The sequence below is a fragment of the Aquarana catesbeiana genome, linkage group LG02 (assembly GCF_042186555.1).
Source record: "Aquarana catesbeiana isolate 2022-GZ linkage group LG02, ASM4218655v1, whole genome shotgun sequence".
Taxonomy (NCBI): domain Eukaryota; kingdom Metazoa; phylum Chordata; class Amphibia; order Anura; family Ranidae; genus Aquarana; species Aquarana catesbeiana.
In genome coordinates this window covers 89,732,104-89,748,587 of record NC_133325.1, presented here as the reverse complement: position 1 = coordinate 89,748,587, position 16,484 = coordinate 89,732,104, and the positions used below count along the sequence as shown (strand labels likewise).

Sequence of the window (16,484 nt, the reverse complement as noted above, 5' to 3'; positions counted from 1 at the left end):
TCCACCCCCTTTTTTCTGACAGCTCAGCATTTTGAACAGATGTAGAGAACAGAATACTGCAGATAAACAGGTACAACCTATGTAGGAGGGTTTGTTTCATCTCTATGTATCACCTGAGGCCAAGTCACTTCACTGGGTATATGTGAGGGTTTACAACCACTTTAAACCACAACCGCAAACAAGGATGTTTTTAGGGGCCTTAAAGACCTAGGGCACTCCAGGCACCCAGACACTAGCAGCAGGCCAAAGAACCATGGCACCCAGGAGTATACACAAAATAACCTTGAAATGCCACTGCTTCCACTGAATCTTATACTGATGCCTTTTATTAGTATTACAAAAAAATCATTGGGTCATATTTGTCATTTTATTTCCAGTCGGAACCTTTAGCTGTGACACCGCCCTGCCCTGAGGAGCAGCACTGGGAAATGTGGTCAAATGTGACTGCTGGTTTAAACAAATATTTCAAGTATTTGGCAGCTTTTTTGGCCCAGAGTTTTAAAGGTCTATTCATTTCTTTAAGGTTATGTGAAATGTATTTAATGTAATAGCCTGCTGGAAGTTGCAGAATTCACATAAGTGAAAAAGGAATAGGCATTGCAATGTACAGGTAAACATAGAAATCTAGCAATTCATTAAAATTACAGATTTATAAAGAAATGTTAGGGAGAATGCAGTTACTGGTAAGTATGGGAAAGTGGATATACTAAACAAGATACACACATCTCAGAACCAAAGATTAACAACGACTGACAGATGTTTATGTACAGGATCATTCTGGGGATGACAGCAGCAAGTACTGCAAAAGAAGACCTGCGGCACGCGCCCCGGGCCCCACCAATGCTCTTGTCTGTAACCAAGAAAATAACTTAGTAGTACATTGAGGATAGTATTCCCTGTATTTACTTAGCTTGTATGTACTTTTTAGCAGTGTTTTTACATATGACAATATATATATATATATACCCCCCTTTCATCTAAACTACGGTGTATTCTATAGCAAATTAAGCAAATCTCAACAGACCTGAACCATAGCTCCCAACTGTCCCTGATTTTGAGGGACTGTTCCTGATTTGGACCAATGTCACTCTGTCCCTCGTTCCCCCTTATTTGTCCCTCATTTTGGTCTGATCTATATAGATGTATATAAAATGCACTTTTTATCTATCAAAAAGTGTTTTCCAGCACTAAACCTTTCATCTGGTTTCCAAATTGCTGCATTTGTAAATTCCAAAAGCCAATATAAAGGAATGATAGTGGTAAAAAAAGCCCTTGTGGGTTAACCAATATTGTTTTTTTGTACAATTCTCCTTTAAGGGGGTGTGGCAAGGGGTGTGCCCTATGCCTGCATACTTTTGCTGATAGGTGTCCCTCATTCCCATCTCAAAAAGTTGAGAGGTATGCCTAAACATTGGGATCACTGATCGCTCTGATGACCAATGCTAGCTGATAACTCCAACATCTCTGTTTAAAAAGACAGTAACCAGAGACTAAAAAAAAAAAAAAAAACACTAGAAGATATTATTTTTTTCATACCGGTCATGTAATAGATATGATATTGTTAAAATAATTAAAGCAGAATAATTTTTGGAGTAAAAGACACAAGAATAATTATATGACAGAGCCCAATAACCAAGTTTCTCTGTAGCCCTGCAGACCTGTATCTAAGCTCTAACACAACAATGAACTATAAACTACAGTGCCAATGTAAAATAATAATACTGTAGCATCCAAAATGTTTTGCCCAATGCTATCAGTACTTATAAAATCATTAAATTACCAAACAGTATTGGGCCCTTTTGCTGCTGAGTGCCATAGAAGTCGCATGGTATGCATACCTCCCAACTTTCTGAGATGGAAAAGAGGGACACCCTTTAGCACAACACATGTTGGCAAAGGACACACCCCTGCCACATCCCCGTTACATGAAGAATTAATAGGCAAAAAATTATAGGCTAAACCAGTGTTTCTCAACCTTTTTCAGTCGAGGCACCCTTTAAAATTATGGACAGTCTCAAGGCACCTCATTCTAAAATGGAAAAAAATATTCTAATAGCTTTACATAATGCAGCAACATCCACATGTAGGACACCCATCATTAGAGGTGATTTATTTTTCTCAAGCAAATATACTTTTGTACAATGGTACTGACTAGTATGCCAATGTTTCTCTTCTCCCTTAAATTCTCTCCATCAGTCAGCTAATGCCACTTCAGTGCTGAGGGAGAGAGTCACAGGAGGGTCAAACAAGGATGTTGTGGAGACAACGGACATCCTCCTTATCAACTGATGATGTCATTGGTTGTTAGGATGCCGGTGTCTAGAGAGTCGTAATGGTGCATAATAAAAACCAGTGGCTTTGTGTAACTAAAAGTCAGGCTTGATTCACCTGCTGGCTTGTATACAATTTTTGATCAATTTTTAGGCATTTTGCCAAGGCACCCCTGGAGAAACCTCAAGGCACCCCAGGGTGCCTGGACACCCTGGTTGAAAAAGGCTAGGCTAAACCCACAAGTGCTTTTTTTCATTACTATAGGGGTTGATTTATTAAAGGCAAATAGACCGTACACTTTGTAAAGTGCAGTTGCACTCTGCAAGTGCAATTGCTCCAGAGCTTAGTAAAGGAGGGAGAGCTCTGGAAAGACAAGGAAAGGCAAGGAAAAATGCAGTTTTTTTTAATTTTCCTTGTATGTGATTGATTATTCTTTACAAAGTGAAGCTTTACCTCATTTACTAAACTCTGGAGCAACTGCACTTGCAAAGTGCAGAGTCTATTTATCTTTAGTAAATCTAACCCTAAGTGTTTACCACTCATATGCCACAACCTAGCATCCAATAAATCTGCAACTGCCATTGCTCCAGAGCTTAGTAAATGTGATAGAGCTGTGCTGACTTCCATCATCCAATCACATGCACGGAAAAATACAGATTTTTTTTTTTTTTAGTTTCCTTGCGTGTGATTGGCTATTCTTTGCAAAGTGAAGCTTCTACTCACTTACTAATATCTGAAGCAATTGCACTTGCAGCGTGCATAGTCTATTTGCCTTTAGTAAATCAATTCCTATGTTTCCTTTGTACTGGCGTAAAAGGTTTAGTGTAGTGTAACACTTTTGGTAGTTAAGTATTGCATTTATTATAGAGGCCTACACATCTGTACAAAATGAGGGACAACTGAGAAGGAAAGAGAGACAGAGAGATTTGGTTCCCAAAGAGGGACAGTCCCTGCCAATAAGAGACAATTGGGAGTTATGGGTATGCTGTTGATCTAGGCACGCTCTGCTGGTATCATACACTTTTGTGCATAGCTTTCTGATCTCTCTTATTAACTGATTACAATTATGCATCCCTTGCTGCTATGTTGGAAAGAGACAAACATTCTTGAGTAAAACTCAGATTTTCTAGGTCCTGCTGGGGCCATTGGCTTAGTAGCTTTTGCTATTTCTGCTATCTCTATTGCTTTAATACTGCATGGGCCAAATAGCCTCTGCTGTTGAAGAGAGAAGGTAAATGTGAATGGAAACTAATATAAAAGTAAATACATAAGCAAAAAGTTTGACGTGTCTTATGGAGTTACTCTCACCGGTTGTTGAGCAGGCTCAGTAGCTCCCCCGCATGGTAAAGGTCATTCTTTGTCACTCGGCTGAAGCGGAACTCATTGAGGTTACAGAAGGTCACAGCTGGAAAGGTCATCCTGACAGCTGAAATCTCATCCAGTTTGGTGACGTGCGGGTAATCAAAGTAATAGATGATCCTCTCAGTGCACACAAATAGCAGAAGAGACAAGGAGCCAAGGAAACACAAAATCCAGAGCATACGCCGACACGAGAAGCGTTCATATGAGAAGATGTGAGCAATGCCATGCAAAGTGGAGCCACTTGCAAAGGCCTGAATTGTGACCGGCTGGGGACTGCCCAGCTCCTCTGGTTCCTTCACATCCATTCGGACACTGTAAAGACAAAAATGCTGATGACATCACCTGGTAAAGCCTTTATCTCTTTGCTCATATATCGTACATTCTATTTATACTTTAGGTAAGGAGGAACTACCAAGGTACAAGGAGGCCACAAGCAGGCCACAAGCTGGGCCACCAACACACATCCCTGAAAAGTCCTTGACAGCTCCACTGACACATACACTCCACAGTTCATATTAGGCCAGCATTACATAGGTAGGTAATGATGCCACCAGCCTAAGAACTGAGAATCTTCTGCAAATTTCCAGCTTACCCACTCAGTATTTCCACTAGGAGACCTGCTTAACCTTATGTTTCCATGCATATCTTATTGTGGTATGTCTTTATATTTTGACTCCACTGGCCTTGTGTACTAGACAGAGCCAGGAGAAAAGCACTAACTGCAAAAGAAGTAATCCAAGTCTCAAATCGGAGTTCAAATTACTGACATAGGAGCAAAATGAGATGGATCATGATTGGTTGCTATGGGCAAACGCATTCTTTTATTTTTTTGAATAAGCCTGCATGTATGAATTGCTTAATGTGGAACTGCAAGCCCCATCATGCATTGCTCAAACGTGTGATATGTAGCATGAAAACTGGTAAGATTAATTATTATACTATTTGTGCTTAGAAAAGTGAAAAAAAGAGAATGTTAACTGTGATAGATGGTAGATCTCTGCAAAAATGGATTCCACATACTTATTAACAATCAGAACCCAAATACTCATATTCCACTTGTCCATTCTATGAGAAATATATATTTTGGTAATAGTTTTGGGCAAGGTTCAATGTCTACAGAAAATGTAGCGAATTAAATATAAATGCAGCTCCTCTATCTTTCACTTGTATATGAAGCTAAAACTGAATGGATGAGAGACAAAAATGCCAAATCTAACTCTGTCCACATAGTCAACGTGACCAACAATGGCAGATTTTTCAATCCTAGAAGAGCAGCCACTATTCTATGCTAAAACACTTATTTTGCTGGGAATGTTAAAGCGGAACTTTACCCAAAACAACTTAATAAAAAAAATGTTCTTAAACAAGGAACATACATTCCACATTAATAATTATGCCACCAAAATGAGTGTGTGCTGTAAACTGCCTCCAGCATTGCTTCTTTTTCTCCTTGCTGGAGGCTGACTTTTTGCTGAAGCCCAGAGCTCCTGAACAGCAGTAAATCATAAAGCGGAACTAAACCCATTGATTTAATGGTTTCAAAAAACAGTTCCATTCCTGGAATGCTGGGATTGCTAACTGTCACATTTTCTTGTGTCCTCAACTGAACCGTCAAACCATCAAATGGCTGGTGTCATAACTGATCACATGTGCTGCACTGTGGCAGTTGCAGATCAAACAGAAGCAGCTTCCTTGGCTGTAAAGTGTTGGAGGGTTTAATTCTGCTTAAAGGCTGTCAGCAGATCGGCCTCTACACACTCAGCAGTGCCTAAAAATGCCTAAAAATGGAGAGCAACTGAGCAGGTGCCGAGCAGGGCGAGACAGTGTATTTCTGGATTTTAAATAGTATAGACACTTATTTATAATGTGTTACATAGCAATACCTGTAAAAGTGGCCAGCCTAAAGTCATCATCTATCAGGACTTAATTTTCTGACTAATGTTCCACTTTGAACTGTATTTGTAAAATAACCATTACACTTAAAATAAATTTGTGGCCAGGCTATGGGCATACTTCCCAACTTTCTGAGATGGGAATGAGGGACACCTATTAGCAAAAGTATGTAGGCATAGGACACACCCCCTGCCATACCCCCTTAAAGGAGAAATGTACAAAAATATGATTGGTTAAATGGTTAAACCCACAGGTGCTTTTTTTTCATTACTTTTCCTTTATATTGGCTTTTGAAATGTACAAATGTACAGCAGTTTAGAAATTGGATGAAAGGTTTAGCACTGTAAAACAGCTTTTGATAGATAAATAGTGTATTTTATATACAACTATATAGATCAGGCCAAAGTGAGGGACAAATGAAGAAGAAAGAGGGACAGAGGGACCTTGTGTCCGAATCAGGGACAGTCCCTCAAAATCAATGACAAAAAAGCAGACATGCAGCATTCTTTCTGATGCAGCACACCGATAGCACCACAACCTGCTGTCTTACCACAACGTATCATGTGTTACGTGCGTTGCAGCTGAGCATGTTAACATGCCTTTTGCTGCAAGGTGTCAAATTGCAAAAGTGTGTTTTGGACCTCATTGCTTCTGCTGTGAATGTTGCGAATGGACATTTTGGGGTTGATTTACCAAAGGAAAAGTGGAGTTGCCCCAGAGCTTAGTAAATGAGGTAAAACTTCACTTTGCAAAGAGTACCCAATCTCGTGCAAAGGTAATTTAAAAAAACAGCATTTTTGCTTGCACGTGATTGGATGAGGGAAGTCAGCAGAGCTTCTGCTCTTTTACTAAGCTCTGGAGCAACTGCACTTTTCAAAGTGCGCAGTCTATTTGCCTTTAGTAAATCAACCCCTTTAAATCTAGGAAAGTCTGGGACTGTTGGTAACTCCTGAAATATTTTACTGTTTGTGTGTTGATACTGGGAAAGCATTCTGTTGTATTTGTAAAGTCTCCCCTTTTCCGATGGCCTTTTTTAGGTTACCTGATCCTTAACAGAGACATTTGCTCATTAGTAGATGAGGTGCAAGCTAGGTTTAATAGGCATAGCTGTGTAAGTAAACCTTTCATGTAAGGGTATTATGTGCTACAACATATCCATCTGAGGTCAAGACAGAAAGTGAGGCCCGGAACGATAGAAAGAAGAGAAATATAGTGTAGGGCCGGGTATGACAATGTGTCTAGTGTGTCACACATAGTGTTAAAAAGATTGGTTGAGTGTGGGGAGGAGACAGCGGGAACGGTGGGGGGAGTGGCCATAGAAAAGGAAGGGGCGGAGCCAGGATAGGGGCAGTGTGTTGGGAAGGAGACACGAGGAGGCAGATTTTCCCACCCTCCCTCCCTGGTTAGAGTTTGATGTTGGTGTCGTTAATGTGTGTGTTTATTTTTCAGGATCGGATGAAGTTGGTCGTCATGACAGCTGGGGGTTGGCTGTGTTTTTCTGTTGGTCGTTGACGGTAGCGGTAAACAAATGTGGTAAAAGGGGTGGGGGGTCATCAATAGTATGGCCCCTCCGGTGTATTCCCGAAAAGGGATACCGGTATGGTTGCACTGCGGGTAGGGGGTTGTCTCTGAGCGGTACAGCTGGAGGCCTATCAGATTGAAAATGGTTCCCGCAGTGTACTGGTGTTATATGTGGTGGAAGGGGGTAGCTCCATCATTGACCAACAGATTGGGGTTAAAAACATGTTGTTTCTCACTGATGTTATATGGTATATATATATATATATATATATATATATATATATATATATATATATAAGTTGATATTGGAGGTATTTATCCAGATTGTTTAATAAAAAAGGCTGTTATGGCCATTTATACTCCAGAAGCATTGTGTGGTCTCGTTAATTCAAGAAGGAAGGTAAAGCGGGTTTGGAGTACAAGTGGTATAGCAGTAAAAGGAAAGATGGGGTACATCTGGACTACACTGGTCATGAATGACTGACAAATAAAGAGAGACCAGCATCTAAATTCCGTGAGGTGTTAATATAACCCCTTTCACACTGGTGTTTTAGCTCTAGAAATAGCGCCTGTAAAGCGCCTGAAAACTGCCTCCCATTCACTTCAATGTGTGCATTCACAGTGGGGCGGTGCGTTTGCCAGGACATTAGGAAAAGTCCCGCAAGCAGCATCTTTGGGCAGCTTGGGAACGCTATAAATAGTGCTCCCGAAACTCCCCTGCTCATTAAAATCAATGGGCAGTGCTTCCAAAGTGCCTCAAAAGCGTTTTGAAAGCACCGCAACTGAGGTAATTTTTTACTTCTTTTTAAGGTCCCGTTGCCACAAGACCTAAAAAAAACAGCCCGCTAGTGCCCGAAAAGCACCACAAAAGTGCAGATAAAACGCTGCTAAAGCACCACAAAAATGACCGGCACTTTAGCGCTGTTTTAGCGCCGCTTCAGTGTAAAAGTAACATATAACATTACAGCTACCAATAAATCTAGTGATCCCTGTGTTATTTCAGGTGAAGCTGTGGTGCAGTGAATGCTTTTGGATGGCCATGAAACCAATAATATCTTTGTTGAAAGGGTAACTCCACTTTTGAGGGAAAAAAAATTAGCAAATAATAAAAAAATAATAATATAAACTAAGTATATATATTTAATGTTACACAAAATTGCCTTTTCAATCTGCAGCACTGTAACCTTCTGTAAAATGCAACTCAATGTGGCTACCTGGAGGCATTCTGTACATAGATGGCGTACAGAACGCCCCCCAGAAATGTAATTTCCTGCTTGTGTGATCGGCTCACTGATTTTCCCAGAAGTCTGCACTAAGAAACAAATTCGATTTTGAGCATCCCCTGCAACAAAACCACCATTTTTGGTGAGATACTCCCAAGGGGAAATCATGTCTAAAGGGATGCAGACCCTGCAACTTTCCTATTTGGAACCCTGCAGATGCGGCAGCTGATTAATAATTATAAAACCACTCCCATACAGATTCACTTAGCACACAGACACAGAAAGACAAACTATTTCTTCAGACTAACAAAAGGTGGGAATCTGCAACAAAGTTTGGTAACATGCCCCAATGTACATAGATCACCCAGAGGTGAATATTTTTTTCTCAACAAAAGTGGAGTTACTCTTTAAAGAAAATCTGTCAGAATAGATATATGAACAGTTTGGTGAAAGGGTGGCCCTGAATCTTAGGATGGATTAATTGTTCTTATGTTCAAGGTACAGATCTGACATTAAAAAGTCTACCACTAAACCGGGCACCAGTGTTGTACTCATGGGAACTTTGGGTGCAAACATAAAATAGAGTAAAAAATGGAACATCATTAAAAAAAAGTCAGCAGGGCAATTGAATGACTTTTTTTCAAACAGCATATTGTACATTTCTTTTTACAAACCCTGAAGGAGGGGGTGTTTTTAGGCTTTGAAAACGTGCTGGAAATTTATACAGCAATAAAATGTATTTCCATATGCTTGATCAGCCCACTGATTTTTCTTTTTGTGGCGCTCCATACCTTGCACTGTTTTATGTTTGATTCATGGATAGATGTAGAAGTTGCCTTAACAGAATTATTTGTGAAGGTGGACTCTTTAGGCTGTCATCCTTATCCTAAACTAACCAGACATGCAAATGCTCACTCCAAGTCAGTGCTTGTCAATTAGCAAAGGAAGGATGAAAATGACAGTCTACAGTAGTGGTCTTCAAACTGTGGCCCTGGGGCTAGATATGGCCCTCTGCTAGCTTTTATCCAGCCCTTGGGGCATATTTCCTGACACTGACACCAACAATAGGGCACTATTCCTCCTACTGACACCAATAATGATGCACTATTCTTCCCATTGACACCAGTGATGGCGCACTCTTCCTCCCATTGACACCCATGATGGTGCACTCTTCCTCTCATTGACACCCATGATGACGCACTCTTCCTCTCATTGACACCCATGATGGCGCACTCTTCCTCCCATTGACACCAATAATGGGGCACTATTCCAACCACTGACACTAATTAATGAAGCACTATTCCTCCCGTTGATATCAACAATGGGGCACTCTTACGCCCCCTAATGATAATCATGGGGCACGGTTTACTCCCTCTGACAACAGGATATTTTCTAATTCACTAGCCACAGTGCCGCCCCCCCTGAAGTTTGAAGGACAATAAACTGGCCCTTTGTTTAGGAAGTTTGGGGACCCCTGTTCTACATGCACCCTCACCCATCATTTAGCAATGGAAGCCCCACAAATTTTCTCAAGGCAGGTAAATTTTAAGGTGAGGGACCGTGCGCAAATGTTTATGTACTGTACATGTACCCAGACAGCCTGGCTCCTCCATTTTTGACAGATATAAAATTTTAAGGCAGGACAGTAAAATAATCTTTAATAATGTTCCTCATTCTTGTTTCTTTATGCCTAAAGTTGAACTCCAGGAATTAATGTTAAAACTTACATTGGTGCAGCTTGGTTCTGTCTAATAGGGAATGTAAAAAATTCACTGTAGTAGCCTATGATACATACAGTCGGCCCTGGTCTTTTCCAAGTACATCTTGAGCGACTTGCCATGAACCCAGCAGGTCATTTGCTCAGCACCTCTACCATTCAAAGATTGTCTTGCATCTTTTCAATGATTACAAGACATTCTCTGATTGGTTGAGATGAGAGGTGGGGCGGATGATTTCACAATCTCTGCTTCATTCAATCAGAGAATGCCTTGTATATACTGAAAATATTGCAAGACATACTTGTGAATAGTGAAGGTGCTGAGACAGGGACCCCCCTGTGTTCAGGATGAAGACAGCAATTTGCTTTAGCAGCACCCAGTAAATACCAGCTCTGACTGTTACATCTGCAGTGGTCTTCTGGGTTTGAGATATAAAGGATTAAATAGAACCAAGTGAGACCAACATAAGTTAAAAAAAATCATTCTTGGAGTTTAGCGTTCAAACAATCTATTGAAGTAACCTGTACATTACTTACAACGTTAGCTAATTGTTTTTTGCTATGTAGGAAATGCATTCGCAGCTGTCTTTGTAATGCCACTGTGTGTAGCTGCTCCAAGAATTGTAAGGTGAACATTCCATAAACAGAGCATTTTCCATTGGGAGGAAACTTTATTGGAAACTCCTATTTACATTAATAAACTGTTACTGCATTTCTACAGAGTTAACCTGCATTTAAGTTAAAACACATAACTGTGTATGCATTAACACATGCCTCTGGTTTAAACAAACCCTTACATATATTCTATTGTGCTTTTCTTCTGTCCATCTGCCCCTTTCCCCTTCCATTGTCCCCATGTATTAAAATGGCCACGATATCTGCATTTTTTGTATTACCATTCATTCCTAGGGGCCTAGAATTTCCTTTAGAGAGGTCTAAGTGCTCCAAATAAATTTTGTAAAACTGCACCGAACCAGCAGGAACTAACTCAGTAGACTTATTTTATCACTGTCCTGGAAATGCCCTAAATTTCAGGGTGTGAATATGTATGATACAGGTAACAAACGCCATTTAATTGTTAATTATATCACTGCTATTGCTTCCCTACAGATGCATCAGAAAGAGAGTTGACTTATAATGTTGTTTCCAACATTGTTTTTGGGTACAATTTTATACCACAGTTATATATGCCAACAACCAATCAGTAAACAGTTATTGTCTGCTTTGTCTAACTTAGAAAGAAACATCCTTAAAGAGACCCTGTCCCCAGATCATTTATTTCCACAAGACTATACAGTATCTGCATTTAACGTATTTTAATTATGTTATTTGCCTGCAAAAGGATCCCTTGTGTAGACATCAAAAAACCCTAATGCTATGTACACACAATAGGATTTACCGACAACAAAACCGTGGATTTTTTTCCGAAGGATGTTGGCTCAAACTTGTTTTGCATACACACGGTCACACAAATGTTGTTGGAAATTCCAAACGTCAAGAACGCAGTGACGTACAACGAGCCTTGAAAAATGAAGTTCAAAAGCCAGTGCGGCTCTTCTGCTTGATTCCGAGCATGCGTGGACTTTTGTGCGTCAGAATTGTGTACACACGCTCGGAATTTCCGACAAGTCTTGTCTGAAAATTTGAGAACCTGCTCTCAAACATTTGTTGGCGGAAATTCCAGAAAACAAATGTTCTATGGAGCATACACACGGTCGGACTTTCGGACAACAAGCTCACATCGAACGTTTGTTGTCGTAAAATCCTATCGTGTGTACGGCCCATTAGACTGACGCTGGGCACCGCCATCTTAGATGTGATGTCAGCAGCCCTAGTGGACTTAGAGCTTCCACTCAAATGAGACTCCAGAGTCGCCTCTCTCAACCTTTTTAACACAGAGGAGGTACCCTTGAAATAACTTTCAGCTCTCAGGAAACTCCTATGACTAATTACAATTTCTACAACTCACAGTACATTAGCATGGTGGTCAGTGTGACGAATGCTCTTACGTACATTGGTTGTAAGTGGGAAGAATTCTCCTTACATTTGTTGTAAGTGGAATGAAGTCTCCTTGCAATTTGTGGACATTGGAAAGAATACTCCATACACTGGTGATAAATGGAAATAATTCTCCTTATGTCCTTACAGTGGGAAGAATGCCTGTCTTAGGCTGGCCAGACATGGTTCGAATCTTGGCCGGTTCAGCAGGAACCGGCCGAGATTCGAACAGTTAATGGGCAAGCTGAATGTACCAAGCTGATCGATCGATCAACTTGGGTACAACCAGCCTGCCGGATTCTCTTGTGATTATTGTGGCTGCTATTGCCTGCCCGCACCAGGAGCAGCCAATTGCTTAGCAGGAGGGATTTCCTTGTCAGCAGTGTCTGTGTTGATGGGGGAGTCATGCAAATTTGTGGTTGCAGGAAGGGAATTTGCACCATGTATGGCCTGCCTTAAATGCAAATAACTAAAAATATTACTGGTGTCAATGCCTATTTATTTGAGAGGCAGAAATTGCTCAAGGAACCCCTAGCAACCTCTGGAGGAACCCTGGTTGAGAAAAGATGCTCTATAGTTTCTTCCTTTGCTTCTTTCCTGGCTGCTGCATAAAAAGATTTGTAGAGATGTGAAGGGAAGGCCGGAGGAGCTCAGCCAGCACAGACAGTAATTAGACACTCCTAGAAGAGGAGAGGTCTATGACATGCATGGAGGGAGGGGGCTTATTTTGGAGTAGTCAAATTTTCGAGCATGTTCAAAGGCATGTTGCATAATAAAATAATTATTTATGTTAAGGAAAAAAACACTGCAAGTAAACATTTGAACATCTTAATTTTCCCGTACTTTTACCTGCAATTTTTAAAGTTGGGGAAATTGTCACTTTAAATGGTTGTTACAGTTCCAATACGAGTCAAACTTTATAGCACTTTTGGTAAAAATTAATTCTAAGTGTCAATTTATGGTAGGATGAAGAAGAGATGGTAGGGCAAAGAGCAGGGCTGATTAGCCACCTATTTATCAATAGCAGAAGGCTGCAGTCTATTGTATTAGCTAGACAGGTATTTAAAACTGTTTAAAAAACTAGATGTAACCACTTGAAAAATGTAAATAATTTTATAATTAAATGCTATAGTTCTGATTTGTGTTTCCTATTTCTTGTACAAATAGTACAAGACTTTAGGACAAATGTTTCTACTAGCTATGCACTTTCATCGATCCCTGTGTTGGGCAGACATGCTGATACATTTGATACAGTAACATTTCAGTATTTGTCCCTGAACAGTAAAGTGCAGTTTGGACTTTCCAGATCAGTCAATACAAAAGTTCATCTGCATGCTTCTATGCCTCTGGATCATAATGTATGTGGTTACTTCCACACACACACACACACACACACAAAAAGATGACTGCATTTTTATGATTTTTGCAATGGGTAATAATTGCTCAGTTTTAGCTGTGGCCAATGAATGACATCTGATATTACCTATGTGTCAATGACAGCCAACACAATATAACATTGAAGTAGCTATGGACTTCCAGCAGTGGTGGCACAATAGAGCTAGCTTACTGAGGGGGTCATTTTAGCCTGTGCTCACTTCAAATACCCAATCAAATTGTAGGATTAAAAAAAAAAATCACCTAAAGCTGATTGGATCATTGTAGTGAACACAAAACAGGGTGAAAATAACTGCTTTGGTAAATCAGCCACAGTATTTACACCATATACAGCCACAGGTGAATCTAAGACTCTTGGCTGCCAAAGGATTATAACACCGCAAATTAAGAGCTATGAAAGGGAGAAAAGTCTAGGTGACTGTAAGCTTAAATGGGAAAATCTACACATTTATCCCTATTAAGCCAACAGACAGCTACATAAGTGATACATTTAAATGGCTTTCTCTATTTATTTTAAATCTAAAGAAAAAAAAATAATTTAACTTGACTGTTTTATCATCTTTTTTTTAATTTTTATTTGAAAGGCTGTTTCTGTGTGTTACATTAAAGGATGCATTTAATTCATGATAGTGGATGTCTGCATACTTTGAGAGATCATAGTTCTCTATACAAATACCAAGACACAAAAATAATAGATAAGCACTCCTATCAGGACCCTGACTTTACAAACATATCTGTATAAGGCTGGCCATACATTACACACTTTTCTTGTACAATTTCCCATTAGATTTATCAAAACCATATTTAATATGAGGTTAAACCTAAACACTATTAATTTGTATGCAATCAGGCAGGTCCTTGCACTACATAGTTGAAGGTAAATCTATTGATTAAGAACATTGTATAATGTATGGCCAGCTTAAGAAACCTGTCCTATCTATAATTAATGCATAGATGTTGTGTTTACACACACAGCTGCATAAGTTTATAAAACACAATACAAAACCTGTATAAAGCACTATACACAACATCTATAAAACAGTACACAACCTTTATCCAACATGATACAAAACCTTTAAAAGCACAATACACAACCAATATAAAACACAATACAACACCTGTATAAAGCACAATACATGACATCTATAAAACACAATACACAACCTTTATCCAACGTGATACCAAACCTTTATGAACACAATACACAGCTTTTATCCAACCTGATACAAAACCTTTATAAACATACCACACAACCTTTATAAAACACAGTACAAAATCTGTACAAAGCACAACACACAACATCCATAAAGCACAATACACAACCTTGATTCAACATGATGCAAAAGCTTTATAAACACAACACAGCCTTTATAAAACATAATACAAAACCTGTACAAAGCACAATACACAACCTTTATAAAACAGTGAAAACCTTTTTAAAAAAAACATAATACAAACCCTTTAAGAATAAAAGAGGAATGTTATGAAGGAATGATACAGAGTGCAATAAATGTCACATGTCCAACGATCGGAATCCCTGCATATACACTGAGATGAGTTACTGTAGCAGGCATGTGATGAAGACATGTCCCCTGGCCACCAACTGGACCGTCAGACACAACAGCCAGCACATAAGTGGTGTAACTGAATGCCAAGGAGGCAAATGTCAATGAAGCTGATGAGACTTTTTTTTTCTAATTGTAATTCTGATGCCACTATTATGCTGTTCAGACACACCTACAAAAATTACCTTCCAAACTCTAGTATTCTAGAGCTCCCCTACAAAAAATACCCCGACAATTAATCCCTGACATCCCTGCAGTGTATTCCTTGCTGTAGCAGCCACATATACAAGGAGCACCATTGTATACTCATCTGACTTAATGAACAAAGCTGAATGTAAAAAAAAAACAGAAACTATAGATGTGCAATCAGTTGGAGCTGCCTTGTGCGATGTGAAATGTGCGATCTACGTTTGATGGGACCACAGAGCAGACAGCATGTTACCTATGGCTGTTGGGTGATATGCAGAGGGCACAGGCACTGACACACACATACACACACACACACACACACACACACATACACACACACACATGGAGCATGCACAAGGACAAACATTATGGATGTGACATGATGCAGAGCCTGCCATAGGGAGGAGGGGAAGGGGGGGATCAGTGGGGATCATGCATGCACCTACAGCACTCACCTGCAGGCAGGGCCAGTCTGCTCACACTCTGCACTGAAGAGGAGCCTGCGATGGCATATAGCAGCAGCAGCACTCCCCCCCTGCACCGCAGAGACAGGACCCCCACACCTTACCGCAGAGTCACAGCAGCCAGCGATGTCCTATAGAGCTGGGATCAGGCTGCCTCTATCACAGATGCTCAGCTATGGCAGCGTGTGTGTGTCTATCTCCTCCAGTGTCTGTGTGACCAGATCCCTTCCCCACCCCCCCACCCCAAAAAAAAAAAAAAAAACAGCTGCTTCCCCATAGCATGGGAAGGCGCTACTGGAATCAGCCAGGACCGATACAGGAAGAATTAACCCTTGTCTGCCCGCAGGGAGGCTGATGCCTTCAGAGATCCAGACACAGCATCAGTTTCGTCATCCATCCCCCCTTTATCCAGAGACCTGCACCACCACCAGCTCCGTCATCCATCCATGCCCTTATACACAGAGACCTGCCCAGCAACACTTCATTCATTCACATTCTTACACAAGGCACTGCTGTCATTCACTCCCAACACACCATCAGTCTTGTGCAAAGCACCCCCGGTGTCTGCTGCTGCTGCTACAGGGAAGCTGCACATCGCCTCCAAGGCTGATGGTGGGGAGAAGATGCTGAGATGCTTGGTTAAGTTCGTGCCATCACAGGAAAAACCCTTGCACCTCCACTGCACATTGATTCATAAAGTCTTCACGATATGATTTGTGGCGTAACAGAAAGAACTGCTTAGTCTTCACATTGATACTACCACATAAATACTTTGATAGTGTTGTTATATTGATTGATAATTTAAATGTGACAGCTTTCTTTCAAAAAGAGTCAAAATGTGACAGTGTCCCATCAGTAGAGTCTAAAAGCAACGATGTCCCATTAA

General features: G+C 40.4%; 1 protein-coding gene across 3 annotated transcripts in view; it reads right to left on the bottom strand.

The window, feature by feature from the left end:
• The window catches only part of ASIC1 (acid sensing ion channel subunit 1), a 381,195-nt gene extending 364,939 nt beyond the window's left edge, over positions 1–16,256 (bottom strand). Inside the window, exons 1-2 of one of the 3 annotated variants that reach the window (XM_073613156.1) lie at positions 16,133–16,256; positions 3,580–3,945 (exon numbers count right to left, since the gene is read on the bottom strand). In XM_073613156.1, the coding sequence (XP_073469257.1) occupies positions 3,580–3,938 (359 nt within the window). In that variant the 5' untranslated portion in view covers positions 3,939–3,945; positions 16,133–16,256. Of the gene's footprint in view, positions 1–3,579; positions 3,946–14,838; positions 15,045–15,589; positions 15,825–16,132 lie in introns of those variants that run through there. The other 2 variants (XM_073613154.1, XM_073613155.1) reach the window with 2 other exon arrangements.
• Between the last annotated feature and the right edge of the window lie 228 nt (positions 16,257–16,484).